This window comes from Salvelinus sp. IW2-2015, linkage group LG7, assembly GCF_002910315.2.
Source record: "Salvelinus sp. IW2-2015 linkage group LG7, ASM291031v2, whole genome shotgun sequence".
Classification (NCBI taxonomy): Eukaryota; Metazoa; Chordata; class Actinopteri; order Salmoniformes; family Salmonidae; genus Salvelinus; species Salvelinus sp. IW2-2015.
This window is the reverse complement of record NC_036847.1, coordinates 12,717,106-12,734,725: the sequence shown is the minus strand read 5'-3', so window position 1 is coordinate 12,734,725 and position 17,620 is coordinate 12,717,106. Positions and strand designations below refer to the sequence as shown.

The 17,620-nt window shown below is 43.8% G+C and overlaps 1 protein-coding gene across 2 annotated transcripts in view; it reads left to right on the top strand.

The window, feature by feature from the left end:
* Positions 1 to 3,932: 3,932 nt before the first annotated feature.
* The window catches only part of LOC111966411 (NOC2-like nucleolar associated transcriptional repressor), a 28,709-nt gene continuing 15,021 nt past the window's right edge, over positions 3,933 to 17,620 (top strand). For both annotated transcript variants that reach the window (XM_023991016.2, XM_070444431.1), the window contains exons 1-13: positions 3,933 to 4,034; positions 5,329 to 5,469; positions 5,597 to 5,783; positions 6,092 to 6,208; positions 6,592 to 6,706; positions 6,818 to 6,908; positions 7,112 to 7,190; positions 7,426 to 7,536; positions 8,021 to 8,134; positions 8,435 to 8,623; positions 12,105 to 12,244; positions 12,746 to 12,857; positions 17,226 to 17,339. In XM_023991016.2, coding sequence (XP_023846784.1) covers positions 4,009 to 4,034; positions 5,329 to 5,469; positions 5,597 to 5,783; positions 6,092 to 6,208; positions 6,592 to 6,706; positions 6,818 to 6,908; positions 7,112 to 7,190; positions 7,426 to 7,536; positions 8,021 to 8,134; positions 8,435 to 8,623; positions 12,105 to 12,244; positions 12,746 to 12,857; positions 17,226 to 17,339 — 1,536 coding nt within the window. In that variant the 5' untranslated portion in view covers positions 3,933 to 4,008. The remainder of the gene's footprint in view (positions 4,035 to 5,328; positions 5,470 to 5,596; positions 5,784 to 6,091; positions 6,209 to 6,591; positions 6,707 to 6,817; positions 6,909 to 7,111; positions 7,191 to 7,425; positions 7,537 to 8,020; positions 8,135 to 8,434; positions 8,624 to 12,104; positions 12,245 to 12,745; positions 12,858 to 17,225; positions 17,340 to 17,620) is intronic.

Genomic DNA, 17,620 nt, shown 5'->3' with positions numbered 1-17,620 from the left:
TCTGGCCACTCAAGAAGGCCCATAACATTATCACAAAACATAACCTCCAGCAAATGATCATCCTCTATCAAGTCCAGTGGTAATGAAACTTTTTCAGTGGGGACCCAGTCTTTTCCGGAAGAATTTCTGTATACACCATTTGTTCCGCAAGAATTTGGTAAAATTGGTACATAAACATATATTTTATCTGCGTGCTCAGTCCCCTCCTGTACTCCCTGTTCACCCACGACTGCATGGCCAGGCACGACTCCAACACCATTATTAAGTTTGCAGATGACACAACAGTGGTAGATCACCGCCTGATCACCGACAACGACGAGACAGCCTATAGGGAGGAGGTCAGAGACCTGGCCGGGTGGTGCCAGAATAACAACCTATCCCTCAACGTAACCAAGACAAAGGAGATGATTGTGGACTACAGGAAAAGGAGGACCAAGCACGCCCCCATTCTCATCGATGGGGCTGTAGTTGAGCAGGTTGAGAGCTTCAAGTTCCTTGGTGTCCACATCAACAACAAACTAGAATGGTCCAAACACACCAAGACAGTCGCGAAGAGGGCACGACAAAGCCTATTCCCCCTCAGGAAACTAAAAAGATTTGGCATGGGTCCTGAGATCCTCAAAAGGTTATACAGCTGCAACATCGAGAGCATCCTGACCAGTTGCATCACTGCCTGGTACGGCAATTGCTCGGCCTCCGACCGCAAGGCACTACAGAGGGTAGTGCATACGGCCCAGTACATCACTGGGGCTTAGCTGCCTGCCATCCAGGACCTCTACACCAGGCGGTGTCAGAGGAAGGCCCTACAAATTGTCAAAGACCCCAGCCACCCCAGTCATAGACTGTTCTCTCTACTACAGCATGGCAAGCGGTACCGGAGTGCCAAGTCTAGGACAAAAAGACTTCTCAACAGTCATAAGACTCCTGAACAGGTAATCAAATGGCTGCCCGGACTATTTGCAATGTGTGGCCCCCCAACCCCTCTTTTACGCTGCTGCTACTCTCTGTTTATCATATATGTATAGTCACTTTAACTATACATTCATGTACATACTACCTCAATTGGCCCGACCAACCAGTGCTCCCACACATTGGCTAACCGGGCTATTTGCAGTGTCCCGCCACCCACCAACCCCTCTTTTACGCTACTGCTACTCTCTGTTCATCATATATGCATAGTTACTTTAACCATATCTACATGCACATACTACCTCAATCAGCCTGACTAACCGGTGTCTGTATATAGCCTCGCTACTGTTATTTTCAACTGTCTTTTTACTGTTTTATCTCTTTACTTACCTATTGTTCACCTAATACCTTTTTTGCACTATTCGTTAGAGCTTGTAAGTAAGCATTTCACTGTTGTATTACCTGTAATACCTGTTGTATTCAGCGCGCGTGACAAATACCATTTGATTTTATATGACTTGATTCAATTAATTACACTTTTCTCTTAACAAAATGAAAAGAAAACAAATTACTCAATAAAATTGTATTTTTCGAATTCATCTTTCTCAAAAACGTTTGTATATTGTCCCATAAAATAAGCTGTACTGTTTTGTTTTGCTGACCCCACTGCACTTCCCCCGCGACGCGACCCCAACTTTGAACACCACCGGTCTAGTCAGACAAGAACTTCGATAGACCAGTGACGCAATCAGGAAGTCCGATCCTATTTAGCCGATTTGTCAAGATCACGTTCCAACAGAAACGAGTCTGGTTCCCACGAGATTAACATTAAAGAAACTAGACAAGTCTTCCAGATGGCTAGCTAAAGGTTTCTCCTTTCATCTGTGGCTAAAGCATAACTAGCATTGATATTGCTGCAATAGCTATCTTCATACCAAACTAGCGAGACACCGGCCGCCTTGACAAATTACATGGCGATGTTGGGATTCAGCTAGTTAGCTTGCAATCAAGACTCACCAGCTGTCGTCTGTGTCGCAAGGACGGCACAAATGTATTTCTATTTGTAACCTTTTCCAGTTACTCGCTAACCCAACAATATGGTGTAGTCCAAAAAGTGCAGCATGTAAGAGATTCAATTTATCAGTCTTGAATTGTTAATTATCACTTCAACATCCCATGTCGCATCAAAGCAATGCGTTTTATCTATAAGGTTACAGTATACCGCTGCACACACAATTGACACCGAAAAGTAACGTTACTTAGCCTGAAAGGGGAAACTAGCTAACGTTAGCTATGTGCATTTTAAAAACGTTCTTATATCTGGCAAAAACACAGAAAGTAAACTGATACATGTTCTGCTATTGCTCATGATAACGATTGAGAAACTGAATACAAAATAGATTTTGATTAAACAACCTCTGCAAAATCTACTGGATTTGCTAAAACATTTTAATTGTAACGTCACATAACATGCGTCAGATTGGTGGCGTTCGAGGTCGTTTTGTTTTGTTGTCACGCTGCGCAGATTATCAGTCTCACAATGACTGGGGAATCATTTCATACCTCAAGAACCACATTCATACGATACAAACAATGTGAACGACCAGTGGGTTGCAAACCCGGATTTCATGCCAGAGGAGTGCATAAACCTGCTAAACCATAGCTGAAAATTAATACATCCGAGCCTCCTGACACCATGTGTAACCTTCTTACATCAGCTGATATCAAAGTGCTGTACAGAAACCCAGCCTAAAACCCCAAACAGCAAGCAATGCAGGTGTAGAAGCACGGTGGCTAGGAAAAACTCCCTAGAAAGGCCAAAACCTAGGAAGAAACCTAGAGAGGAACCAGGCTATGAGGGGTGGCCAATCCTCTTTTGGCTGTGCCGGGTGGAGATTATAACAGAACATGGCCAAGATGTTCAGATGTTCATAAATGAGCAGCATGGTCAAATAATAATAATCACAGTAGTTGTCGAGGGTGCAGCAAGTCAGCACCTCAGGAGTAAATGTCAGTTGGCTTTACATAGCCGATCATTAAGAGTATCTCTACCGCTCCTGCTGTCTCTAGAGAGTTGAAAACAGCAGGTCTGGGACAGGTAGCACGTCCGGTGAACAGGTCAGGGTTCCATAGACGCAGGCAGAACAGTTGAAACTGGAGCAGCAGCACGGCCAGGTGGACTGGGGACAGCAAGGAGTCATCATGCCAGGTAGTCCTGAGGCATGGTCCTAGGGCTCAGGTCCTCCGAGAGAAAAGAAGAATTAGAGAGATCATACTTAAATTCACACAGGACACCGGATAAGACAGGAGAACTACTCCAGATATAACAAACTGACCCTAGCCCCCCGACACATAAGCTACTGCAGCATAAATACTGGAGGCTGAGACAGGAGGGGTCAGGAGACACTGTGGCCCCATCCGATGATACCCCCGGACAGGGCCAAACAGGAAGGATATAACCCCACCCACTTTGCCAAAGCACAGCCTCCACACCATCGGCCCAGATAATGGTCACCGTGGCAGGCCCAAATTTCACCTACGGGGCTCCAAACTCAAATTCACATACAAGGGACAGTACTTAAATCGTCCCACTTTGAAGAAATATAAATGTATCGACTAGGGGAGCAGTCAATACAACTCTTCAGGTCAAAGCAGGCAACTGATGCAAGGTATAATAATAACCCAAGTGTGGTCACCAAACCACCTCTGTTACCATTTGATCTTGTACTCAGGGTAGACCACAAAGATATGTTGTATCCCAAAATTACATATTGCGCCATTGTCTTTTCAACAGGAGCGTGTCCACCTTGCCACCTGTACTTGTGTGCGAGAGACTCATCGGAGTCACACACAGCTCCGCTGTGACGATCAGTGTTTGCACCAGCGTCTCCTGCCCACCAGAACGGTCTTTCTTTTCACAAACTCTTCAGGTCACAGGTAAATTACTCATGCGAGCATGGTCATCAAACCATCTGTCTACAGCAACTTTGACGCTGGTGTAGCGAGCGACATAAAAAAAAAAGACGAGCTGGAACGCCCCTACATACTAACACCATTGCATTGTGGGAACCGAATTGGTAGTCACGTTTTTGATCCAGCATGGCAGGAAAACAGAAAAGCAAAAGGTAAGTTGCCCACAGTGAAATATGGGTACTGAACACATTTGTTCTATGAAATAACAATGTAGCTAGTTTCTCTGTGTATTGTACATGTCAAGTGTCGTTCTTTATTTGCCTTGGAATGTTAAAAGTGGAGTTGATAGTGCACTTCAAATAATCGTTAGCCTTAGCTAATAGTTAGCTAGTTTGCTTGGTTAGAAATGGTTGGCATGCTCGCTAACCAAGTTAGTTGAGTGAGTGATCAACATGTTACTCCCCCTGTTCAGTTTAAGTTTGTTTTGGCATGGCTTATTGAAATGTAATGTTAAACGGATCAAACTAGCTAGCTAAATTAGCCAACTAACTTTACTTGCCATCATAGTCACTGCAGAGAGACTATTGTAACGTGTCTGATAAAACTCGCTAACGTAAACTCACCCCATTCCGTACAAATGTGCGCAAACGCAACATTCATATGAGGCTACAAAGAAAACTAATGGGACTGTTGACCTCAAAATCGGGGGTGTGAACTACGTTTCTATCCAAGCGTTGATCGACATGGTAATGGCTCTATAGTATTGGAGAAAAGTTGACAAAACGGACCCTCCGTTACATCGTGACGTGTAATGTCGTAACGTACAGCAAGCATAAAGCAACTATTTGTCTTACAATTTCTCTCCACCAGGTGCAACACTTCTCTCATCTTTTAAAAACTAGAAATGGACAGTGACAGGGGTAAGGGGGGATACCTAGTCATTTTTTGCGTCATCATTGCATGCGATCATCATTCTCAAAGCCGCTGTTTACTTCTAAGATTACTTTAGCACCGCCCTAAAAACCAGATTCAAATTCGACACAAACCTTCAAACAGGTATGTAATGACACATTATATAAATTCTTTAGTGTTTTATTTACATTTTAGAGGCGATAAGGTGATAAGTTGGACAGATCGAGTGGGAAAAAAGCAATTTTCCCACACAACATCTCTCCTTCTCACTATCACGCATTAGTTTCGCTTCCCCACCCGCCATTTTTTTAAAGACCCAACGGAGCTCATTGCCTTGTTGAATTATGCAGAAACGGGCAGCGTGGGGGTCATGTAATTGATTCTGTTGGAAAGGGGAGAAATTGTGCTTTACAATGGTGTAGACATTACAGTTGATCTGGGAGTATTACGTTTTTGGGGCACTAAAATAAGGTCAATTGTACGGACCAAGGCGATGTACAAAAGTGAGTGAGTAGCTAAGTAACTGATCTTTGACTTTGTAATTAAATATCTTAATGTTTGCTAAATTGGTTGTTTATTGTTTCTGTGTTGCAGGAAGTTGGAGGACCTCAGTGTGGACGAGTTCCTGCTATCTGGCTTTGACTCGGCAGGTGAGGCTGATTCTGAGGATGACACTCCTACCCGGAATGGACAGAAATCGAAGAAGAAAGCAGGGCAATCTGCAGCTCAAGACAAGTAAGTCTTTCTCACTTCTTCAGTCAATGTCTGCCCCAGATACTTTAGTATACCCTAAAAATACAAATGTCCTCCCAGGTCACCTGGTAGAATGTTATTTAATACATGAGTATTTCCTGTCTTGCAGGGGTGATGACAAAAAGAAAGGCACGGCATCTCAGCACAAAGACTCTCTGTCAAGGCTAAAAAGTAAAGATCCAGAGTTCTATAAGTTCTTGCAGCAGAACGACCAGACCCTGCTCAACTTTGACGACACCGACAGCTCCGAGGATGAGGAAGAGAGGAAGTACCACACGCTGCCCAAACAACTGGAGGTACCCGGGCTTTGACTTTGACAAATGTTTCATGATCTGAAAACGTAATTCAAATGATGTATAGACTGACTATAGAGTGAGTTTTCTGATCTAAATGGTAGCCTATGCTTGACTTAAACCAACAGCATTAGAGAGGAACATCTCATTTTACACTTGTAAATGTCAAATTTGAGGGGATGCTGATTTTACACTCAACATGTATTCGTTAATTTTCATGATTTATATTCCTTAGCATGTTTTCTTTGTTGTCTCTATAATACCCTTTACATTTTTCAGAGTGTTAACTTTAAGGTTATGTGTGACTGTAGGAGGCCAGTTCTGATGATGATGAGGAACAAGGAGAGTCCACCAAGAAATCCAAGAAGACAGCAGAGGCTATCAAAGTCACAGAGAAAATGGTTGACGAGTGGCAAGCCGCAATCAAGGTAACACTTACCTACAGACTATCCACCGAGCATAGACCTCAACCTTTTTCCTCTACCAGACTTTAGGTGTAGTCATTGTAAACAGACGACACCGGGATGCAGGTTGCATAATGGCACTTTTCAATAACCAAAGTTTGACGCATATTTTCTCTCTGCATTAGAATAGTGCTTTGTCCCATCTTCCACCTCTCAAACCTCTGGGTTAATTAACTACCGTCCCATGCGTGTCGTGATTAAAAAACAATGCTTACCAGGCAGCATTAATTAGGAAGGAAAAACATATTATTATGAGGTCGAGGCTTTTGTTTCTACTGTACCACAATACCAGTGCTTTTGCCCTTCATTCTTGTGTCTTTTCTTGCCTCCCATCCCTTTGTCTTCAGGATGAGCCTACACCTCGCCTCTTCAGAGAGATCACACAGGCCTTCAAGGCTGCCGTGGCGACCACCAAAGGAGAAGGGGGAGATCCGTGTCGATACAAAGTGGCCGACAGTTCAGGTAGGGATCATACCCCCCATGAGTGTGTATGATCCCCTCTTTAGTAGTGTCAACATACTTTAGCCCCAAGGACGATGATATAATTTGTGGTGTGTGTGTGTTTTCCAATAGTGTTCAACGCCTTGGTCCTGTTCTGTATCCGAGATGTGTACGTGGCTCTGCAGAGGATGCTCAACCTAAAGCCAGATAAAGACCAGAAGAAGTAATAAATGGAGACCTTTCTTCTTTACAGAAGCTTTAACCATTTCCCCGATACTTAGTTTTGATTAGAGAAATTGCTAAACCGATTAACCGACGAGCCAATGTATTTTATTATCTGTGTCACGGCGATTTTTTAAAAGATTTTTTTTAATGTGTATCCATTTATCAATTTCGGGCTTTCCTCTCTCATTTTCTCATCTTCAGGCCAGTGCTTCCATCTTCCAGTCCTAAGTGGCAGAAGAACCAGGTGGACATCAGGATGTATCTCAGTGGGATCGTTCAGGTTTGTCCCGCTATTTATTTCATCCTCCCTCCTATTTTCCCTTTTTCCCCCCTCTTGTCTGAATTGTCACTGATATCTTTCCCTTTTCTTGCATACAGTATTTGTGTTGGATGTACCCTAGTGTTTTTAAAATGTTTCTACCACTTTTACTCTTATCGAAGATACGTTTCAATTGATGTACCTCTACTTACAACAGCAAATAAATGGAACTTTAACTCTCCTCCTCCGTTCACAGCTCTTGTCATGTCTCACAGAGGCCACCGTCATCAGTGCAGTTCTGCGGCACGCCAACCAGCTGGTTCCCTACTACCTGTGTAACCCCAAACAGTGTCGCCACCTGCTCAAGGTGATTTCCGGTTACCACAGCAACACCTATATGTAGGCTGACCAAACTGCATGATGATCATCGGGGGAATTAGGCAAATAATGTTTCTGTAATGTAAAGTCGTTATGATTTAGTTGAAAGGATGATAACCCTGCAGAGATAAACCACATTAATATCGGTTGAGTATATAAACGGTGTGGTGCAGAACTGGAGGATCCCTTCCTAGGAAATGGCATATTACCGCTGTCAGAACCGTGTAACTCCATTTTGTCCCCGTATTGTTTTTTTTTTACGTTCATTGAAAGTAGTAGCGCTGACGTTTCATAATTGTATTTTCATAAATGGTCAAATATGGCTGTTTTTGTAATTTCCTGAAAAGATTTTAACGATGCAAGACTTCCGACAGCGACACTATGCTCTGGACTGGTAGCCTTGCTATTGGGACCTGMGTCCTCCATTCCCGACGCTTGCTCTCACAGTCCACCTCTCACCTTTTTTCCCCTAGCAACTGATCAAGCAGTGGAGCACCGGGGAGGAGACGAGCCGCGTGCTGGCTTTCCTGGCCCTCAACAAGATCTGCCGACACAAGCAAGACACCTACCTCAACCTCATCCTCAAGGTATGTTCTCTACGTCTCTCTCTATTCCATCCTCTGGGGAGGTGAGACCATCGTGGGTGAAAAATGCTTCATTCATTTGGCCTACGAGAGTTAATACCCTTCAAGAGTTAGTAAGTAAGGTGTGTGTCTCCACATCTGCATTAAAAGTGCTAAGCAAATATKGCTTCCCAGTTAGTGGCAAGTGTCTGCACAAAGTGGAAGGCATAAAGTTGCACAACTGTTGGAACCCCCCAAAATTATTATTTTTTAATTATTTTTAAACTGAACTCGAACACCCTTTAACCTCGTTTTTTTCCTCAGCAAATGTACATCTCGTACGTGCAGAACTGCAAGTTCACGTCACCCACCGTTCTGCCTATGATCAACTTCATGCAGCGGACGCTGACGGAGATGTACTCGCTGGACACACAGGCCTCRTACCAGCACGGCTTCATCTACATCCGCCAGCTGGCCATCCACCTGAGGAACGCCATGACCATGAAGAAGAAGGTTAGCAGTTAGACGCACATCCATTCATACACTAGGGCCTGAATTCACAGTGTCTCCAAGTAGAAGGGCTGATCTAGCATCACGTGCCCCCTTTATAATGTTTTAAAAGGCGAAACTGATCCTAGATCAGCACCCCTACTCTGAGATGCGTGGTGAATTTCGGGCCCTGGATGTTGGAAATAAGGATAAGGCAATTATGTTGTAGGACACCAGGAGGTACAGCTGATGATGATAATAGAAGGAATAATGTTACCTATAAAGGTTTTTATACTGCTCTGTGATATTCTAACATCAGAGATAAGCGTTTCAATAAGCGTTTCAATATTGGTCTATCTCAGTGGTTCCCAAACTTTTTTTTATAGTCCCGTACCCCTTCAAACATTCAACCTCCAGCTGCGTACCAGGGTCAGCGCACTCTCAAATGTTTTTTGCCATCGTTGTAAGCCTGCCACACACACACTATGATACTTTTATTAAACAATAGAATGAGTGTGAGTGACAAGTGACAAAGAGCTCTTATAGGACCAGGGCACAAATAATAATAATAATCAATAATTTTGCTCTTTATTTAACCATCTTAGATATAAAACCTTATTTGTTCATCAAAAATGGTGAATAACTCACCACTGATTAATGAGAAGTGTGTGCTTGAAAGGATGCACATAACTCTGCAATGTTGGGTTGTATTGGAGAGAGTCTGGCTTAAATCATTTTCCACACAGTCTGTGCCTGTATTTAGTTTCATGCTAGTGAGGGCCGAGAATCCACTCTCACATAGGTACGTGGTTGCAAAGGGCATCAGTGTCTTAATTAACAGCGCGATTTGCCAAAGCAGGATACTCTGAGCGCAGCCCTATCCAGAAATTCGGCYGTGGCTTCTGGTTAAATTCAATTTTCACAGAACCCCTTGTTGCAATTTCGATGAGGCTCTCTTGTTCAGATATCGGTAAGTGAACTGAAGGCAGGGCATGAAAGGGATAACGAATCCAGTTGTTTGTGTAGTCCGTTTTGGGGAAATACCTGCGTAATTGCACACCCAGCTCACTCGGGTGCTTCGCTAAATCACATTTGACATTGTCTGTAAGCTTGAGTTCATTTGCACACAAAAAAATGATACAATGATTGGTAGACCTGTGTGTTGTCCTTGTTGATGCAGATAGAAAAGAGCTCCAACTTCTTCTTTTAGCTCGTCTCTCAATTAAAAAAAAAAAAAAACGTGTCTATACTTTGCCCCTTGATAACCAGCACACTTCTGTATGTTGTAAAAGCATTACATATCATTGTATAGTGCAGAAAATACACAAGAGTTCAGGGGCCTTGCTTTAACAAAGTTAACCATTTTCACTGTAGTGTCCAAAACGTCTTTCAAGCTGTTATGCCTTCCCTTGGCAGCAAGAGCCTCTCGGTGGATGTTGCAGTGTACTGGGAGCAACTGCTTGCATGTGCGTTACCACTCCACTTTGTCTCCCTGTCATGGCTTTTGCGCCATCAGTACAGATACCAACACATCTTGACCACCAAAGTCCATTTGATGTCACAAAGCTATCCAGTACTTTAAAAATATCCTCATGTTGTCCTGGTTTTCAGAAGAGGATGTCTTCCTTAAAAACTTCTTATCCAGTGAAATTGCAGCGGACCAAATTCAAAATACAGAAATACTCATATTAAACATTCATAAAATATACAAATGTTATACATCGGCTTAAAGATGAACTTCTTGTTAATCCAGCTGCTGTGTCAGATTTCAAAAAGGCTTTACGGCGAAAGCATACCATGCGATTATCTGAGGACAGCGCCCCGCTTACAAAAGCATACAAACATTTTCCAGCTAAGTATAGGAGTTACAAAAGTCAGAAATAGCGATAAAATTAATCACTTACCTTTGCTCTTCATATGGTTGCACTAGCAAGACTCCCTGTTACACAATAAATGTTTGTTTTGTTCGATAAAGTCCTCTATGTCCCAAAACCTCAGTTTTGTTGGCGCGTTTTGTTCAGTAATCCACTGGCTCCAGGATGGTCAAACATGCAGACGAATACATCCTAATAGTACCAGTAAAGTTCGTCAAAACATGTCAAACGATGTTTATAATTCATCCTCAGGTTGTCTATTGTCTAAATAATCAATATTATTTCAACCGAACAATAACGCGCCGTTTGTTGTTTTTCCATTCTATTGTAAACGCTATCGGTCACGAGTGCAAAGCAGCTCTGCATTCTTCCCCTGTCCTCTGACAGAAAGGTCTTTTTACTCCTCGTTTTTCAAAATACAAGCCTGAAAAGATGTCTGAGACTGTTGACATCTAGTGGAAGCCATAGGAACTGCAATCTGGGCCCTAACCCATAACATAGGCATTCAATGGAAAACAACTCGCATCAAAAAAATCCCACTTCCTGGATGGATTTCCTCTGGTTTTTGCCTGCCATATCAGTTCTGTTATACTCACAGACATTATTTTAACAGTTTTAGAGACTTCAGAGTGTTTTCTATCCAATACTACCATGCACATGCATATCCTAGCTTCTGGGCATGAGTAACAGGCAGTTTACTTTGGGCACGTTTGTCATCCAAATGTCAAAATCCTGCACTCTACCCAAGAGAGGTTAATTGACCCCCATAAACATAATGGCCATATACCAGGAGCTGTGCCAGGCCTGCCACGTCTGTTGACTCATCCAGCTGTAACGCATATAATTCACTGGCTTGTATGCGAAGCAGTAATTGTTTCAAAACATCTCCTGCCATGTCAGTGATGCATCGTGAAACAGTGTTGTTTGAAGAAGGCATTGTATGTATAGTTTTTTGGGGGCTTTTCCCCCAGCATTGTCCCAGGCATATCTGCGGCAGCAGGAAGAATTACGTCCTCCACAGTAGTATGGTGCTAGCCTGTTCTAGCCACTCGGTAGCTCACCATATAAAACTCTTCTAGCCCCTTCTTATTAATGGTATCTGTTGCTTTTATACACGTCTTACTACTCGAAAGTCGTCTTTATTCTCGCTTAAAAAACTCCTGTGGCTTATTTTTCAAATTGTCATGTTTCGTTTCTAAATGTCTGCGCAAGAGTGAAGGTTTCCCGCGAGAGCGTGACGGTTGATGTTAATTATTTGACTGGTCTACCTGTATTTGACCTTGTGTTGTTATTTCGCTGAACACTAGATGGTTTCATCAGTGGAACGAGGCTACTCAGGCGAGGGGGGAAAACTCACCTAAATGTATTGCTCCATTGGAAAATATAAATGGACTGTTTGAAAATGTGAAAAAAAATGCATTTAAAAATAATTTGAATCACATTTAACCCCGACAGCAATGTAGCCCTGGGGAACCCCAGTTTGGGAATACCCGGTCTAGACCATTGCTCGTCTAAATGTATCCCAGTAATAATTTAGAAACCACCAGCAATTGCATGTAGATCAGTGCTGATGTTAAATGTGACGTACTTTAAGGTGTGTGTGTGTGTGTGTGTGTTTTTGATCCCCGCAGGAGACATACCAGTCGGTGTATAACTGGCAGTTTGTCCACTGCCTGTACCTGTGGTGTCGTGTGCTCAGCACCCTGCACCCCAGCGACGTCCTGCAGCCCCTCATCTACCCACTGTGCCAGGTCATAGTGGGCACCATCAAGTGGGTACACACACACACAGACCTATGGGCTTAACTTGGGATCATACTGTTTCATGGGCTCTGCTACTGTAGAACACACTACCAGGATATCACACAGAGATCTATGGGGAAGGAGAATACTGCATCTCTTTTCCGGAAGTGTAACATGAATATAAAGCTAAACCATCTGTTTTTCACCTAGTTGTTGTATAGATCAACAATAACACGTGCTTTAGTATGTATACCCTCTGTTAGGGTAGAATGTCTAGTTAGCATGATACGACCAGCCTATGGTCTCTGCCGATTTTCTATTGGTTATCCGTCTTTGACTTGAAATACAATCACATAACATAAAAACGGACACAGACTAAGCCTAGACTAAAAAGCATGCTCAATGGAGAATTTCTAGTCCACGACTAGGCTTAATCTGTCTGAAACTGCACCAAAAAGTTCAACTTCACACTTTCACCAGCAGGTGGTAGTGTTGACCGCTGTTGTGAATCTATCTGTCTTACTGTGCAGGCTGGTACCCACTTCACGCTACTACCCTTTGAGGATCCACTGTGTGCGAGCCCTCACCCTCCTCTCTGGCAGCACCCACACCTTTGTGCCCGTTCTGCCCTTCCTACTGGAGGTAAGACCCCTTACCCCCTGCCAGAGGTGCTCATCTCCTCCCAGAGCAATACCCTCATGGGCCTATATTTACAAAGCGTCTCAGAGTAAGTGTTCTGATCTAGGATCAGTTCGGCCTTTTTTTACTTGATAATGAATAAGAGTACATCGACAGCAGGACCTGATCATAGATCAGCACTCCTGCTATTTGACTCTTTGTGAATAGGGATCCTGCAGGATTTGGCTCCACACCCTACTGTAGCTCAACTAGTTCAGGGCTCTCAAACCCTGTTCCCGGAGAGCTACTGTCCTGTAGGTTTTCACTCCAACCCTAATCTAGCACACCTGATTCTAATAATCAGCTGGTTGATAAGCTGAACAGGGTTAGTTACACCTGGGGTTGGAGTGAAAACCTACATGAGGGTAGCTCTGCAGGAACAAGGTTGGAGAGGCCTGAACTAGTTCATCGCTAACCAGGACCTTGATCAGCTGAGTCCGGTATGTTAACTTACAACAGGGTCGGCTCAAAACTCTGCATGCATTCTCAGTAGCTCACTAGGACGAGGGTTGGCCACCCCTGCCGTAAGCACTTGTGTGGCCTAGATCAAAAAAGGTTGAATAGATGTGAGCAATACGGCGAGAGGACAGCATTGGGCGACAGACCCAATGGAAACACAATGTGGGAGTGTTGTAACATTTTCTAAGGTGTCAGTGGAAAACAGTCTGTGTAGGTCTCAACAGCTAAACACGAAGTAGGTTCTGAAAGATGAGGGGGTGGAAGTAAATCTGAGTGGTTTGTGACATCAACCTTAACCCCTGCACTAGTCTCTTCCTACTAGCAGACTGCAGATAGCTTCTTTATTGAGGGAAAGTGGACTTACTATGTGATATGTGCTTGTCTCGGGCCATTTTAACGTTCAAGTAACTAAATGCCTCTGCCTGATTTTATATGGCAAGCCACGGCCACTTGACTCACTGTCTGTGTGAGTGAACCATTTTTGTGAACGGGGTGGTGCACCTAATTAACTGGCCACTGAGTGTACTGTTAAGTGAAGTGTCATAGTTGGATGTTGTGACAAACAATGGATGCTATTAGGGCTGGGAATTGCCAGGGGCCTCGCGATACGATATTAACACTGTACTTAGGTGCCGATATGTTTTGCGATTCGATACTGTGATTTTATTGCGATTCGAAGTCCAAAACATATTGCTCACAAGATGTCTGCTGCAGAGGGACAAGGGAGAGCATGAGAAAACAAGCTTTCATCAGTCATGGAAGTAAAGGTACTGAAAACAAATTGGCTCCCTATTTAAAAATAAGATGGAGAACAAGCTATGAAGGAGAAATACTAGAGAAATACTAGAGTTTTGTTGCAGGTACAGCCAACTAGTGCAAAATAACGTGATATCTCAAAATAATATCCCGATATGTAACTATCAATAAAATATCCCCCCCCCCCCCATCATTAGATGCTACGGCCAATTGTAAAGCAAGTGCCGTGCTACAAAGGTTAAACTCTGGTAACGTTACAGCCCTTTAGTGAAGCCTGTGAAATCTGGTGCGTTATATTTGCTCTTTGCAAAGGGTGTTCCTCAAGCTCTGGGACAAAAAAACATAGTACTTGATGCCGTTCACTGAGGGTTAGTGGTATCCGGGATCCTTGGGATGACCCTACGCTAAACCTTAACTCCTAACCATAACCCGAACCTTAACTTCAATGGGTTAGGGAGGATCACGGATATCAATGACCGTTCACTGATAGAACGCTTTGGGCGAGAGGCAGCGCGGTGGATTATGTGATTGATGGGTTTTTCTTTCAAGTGACAACTACCAGAATTCAGTGGCTACAGCCCTACATTGAAAACTMCGAAATTGTGTCCTACGTCATTGTTTTCCAGCCAGCTCAGTCTTCAGAGCCTAGGCACATTTTTTGCTGGAATCAGTGCTTCTACATTTTATTTCATCCCTTACATTTATGTTCTTTTCTCAAATATATGAAATCGGCTATGAGTATCTTTTTGTAGGGCTGTTTTTTTTAGCACAATCCATTTAAAAAAGTACAAATGTTTAATTACAGCTATAATAAAAAGTATTGGTAGATGTATCGGGGAGGGAGGGAGGGAGAGGATGGGGGGAGGCAGAGAGACAGTCAAAACGGGCTATAGGCTATATCTTGGTAATCTGTATCTAGCAATGCCTCGTAAATTCACCTGAAGTATATATTAGGCCATCACTGAGTATGGCTAAGCTATTCTTCATAGTGCCAGTGAATTGAAGTTGAACATCGCCAAATGCATCAGTTTAATTAGGCCTAAATGTGCAATAATTATTTAATGAACAAATAGAGACTGGTACCTCTCCACGAACAGGGTTGGAGAGCCCTGTGCTAGGCAAAAGATCGCAAAGCAGCATCCCCGCTAAACTTTTAGAAAAATGGCAAGTTTACTTTCTCAACCATAAATAGTCGAGTGCAAGTACGGTTCAGCGGATCAAACCAGCAGGATGTGGGGCGTTGTTATTAGGAAGGACGTCTACCATGGATGGATCGCTAAAATAATGATTGTGAGCGCACTTCATCAATGTAAATATTATAGGGAGCCCTATACATTTGGCAGGCAAGCACGAGTTATCAGTGTGGTCTATTATGGTCTAAACACGGCATTGAAATATCTTCACGCCTACATAAGAGGCGACTCAATTTGAAAAAATMTGGAATTACAGYAGGCAGTTTTYGAAAAACYAATCCTATGTGAATCGTCCTCTGGAATAACACACATGCTTGGATAATAATGACACAACCAACGTCTCCAGTAATACCCGTCCGAATAGGGCTATAACATGGKAAGGAATAGGCTTATCAGCGTGGAGTGCGCCGTGTCATCCCATGGGATCCGGCAAGGCTGCACACAGCAGAAATATCACCGAAATATTCTAGTTCCTACACATCACCTTCTACATTCAAACAAAGTAGGCTTTTTATAGGCAAATGGGCAGCGTCAAGCTCCTGTCAATCCTCTAGAACGCAAATGTAGTCTTTTATAATGAGGTGGTGTTTGTGTGTGCGCGCATCCGTTTCAGCTTGTTTTGGGAGTCAAAATATCCTATACTCGTGCACCACTAGTGGTAAGCTAGCGTGAGAACGGCAGTATGGAAGCGACCGCTTGGCCTTGTGGGAGTGGTCACCGTGTTGTGTGGACGGTTTGACCAGAGCGATAAAGACAAGGCTGTGGTTTACGCTCTGCACCTAAAGCGCTCTGCAGACCACATCCTTTCTGCCTATAGCGCAGCCGTCCACCCCAGCACACACACACACACACACACACACACACCAAGACCCCCTAGCAGCACACAGTGTTTATTTGTGACACACTCCATTTCCTGTCTTCTCTTTTACTGTTCCCCTCGTTAAAGAGAAAAGCGAGGCTGAGGTGCTCGCTGCTACTGTTTTAATTGGAGCAGCAGAACCAACCATGTTATGCTCCTCTGTGTTTGTCTGCTGTGGGTGGATGGCTGCGCCATAGGCAGAGAGGATGTGATCTGCAGAGCGCGTTAGGAGCAAAGCGTAACCACAGCCTTATCTTTATCGCTCCGGTCAGACTGCACACACATGCACGCACTCCAGACCATCACGGTGACACCCCCCCTCCCCCCAAGGACAGGCAAGCTGTTGCCTCCTCACTGCTCCTCACTGCTGTTTCCTCACTGCTAGCTTACTACAGGAGGTCAACACTCACTAAGACGTGTGCACACACACCATATACAATAACACAGACCACACACACACACACGTCCATGCACACATACTCGTGCGTGTGCGTCTCTCCAAGGGGGGGGTGGTATATATGATTTGGTGCTTCCTGCTCCAGTGGCTCCCTCTGTATCAGGGCTGACCCATGCCTTCCCACTTCCCCCCCTGGCTCCCCCGCAGATCGCCACCACATCCGATGTTTGTACAGACAAACTGGGCCAAGAGCGCTCCACTCGCCTGGTACCAACGACCTCACACACACACACACACACACACACACACACACACAGCGATACGTAAAAACGCAAGATAGGGCTAGGCCTATCTATCGCACCTAAACACGCACACTGAGATGTACAAAATATAGGTAAGGACACAAATATACACTTACATACTATGCTTTTTTAAAGCTTTACTTTGGCTATATCTTTACATTGAACATTTACTGGTGTCTATTGTCAGGAGTCTGAATGATTGTCCATAAGACAAGCCATGGAATGATAATCAAATGATGCTGAGGTCTGGCTTGTGTGTTTGAGGGCGCTGTTCTGTTTTCACGTTTGTGTAATCTGTGTCATGTCTTTGCAAATGTTGCATGATTTCTGAACGCACTAATTTTGTGTTCATTGCTTGTTGTTTAGATCATCCATCAGGTGGACTTCAACAAGAAGCCTGGCCGGATGAGTGTGAAGCCCATCAAATTTGATGTTATCCTGAAGCTCAGCAACACCAACATGCAGGAGAAGGCCTACAGGGTGAGTACTGCTAGCTTAGCATGCCAACTAACTAGGCTTGTCTGCCACAGGAGAAGACTTAGACTGGGGGTAGTACTGCTAGTGGTTAGCATGCCAACTAACTAGGCTTGTCTGCCACAGGAGAAGACTTAGACTGGTGGTAGTACTGCTAGTTTAGCATGCCAACTAACTAGGCTTGTCTGCCACAGGAGAAGACTTAGACTGGGGGAGTACTGCTAGCTTAGTTAGCATGTATTATATGCGGCAGGAGTAGCCTTAGAACTGGGTAAATCCATTTGAAT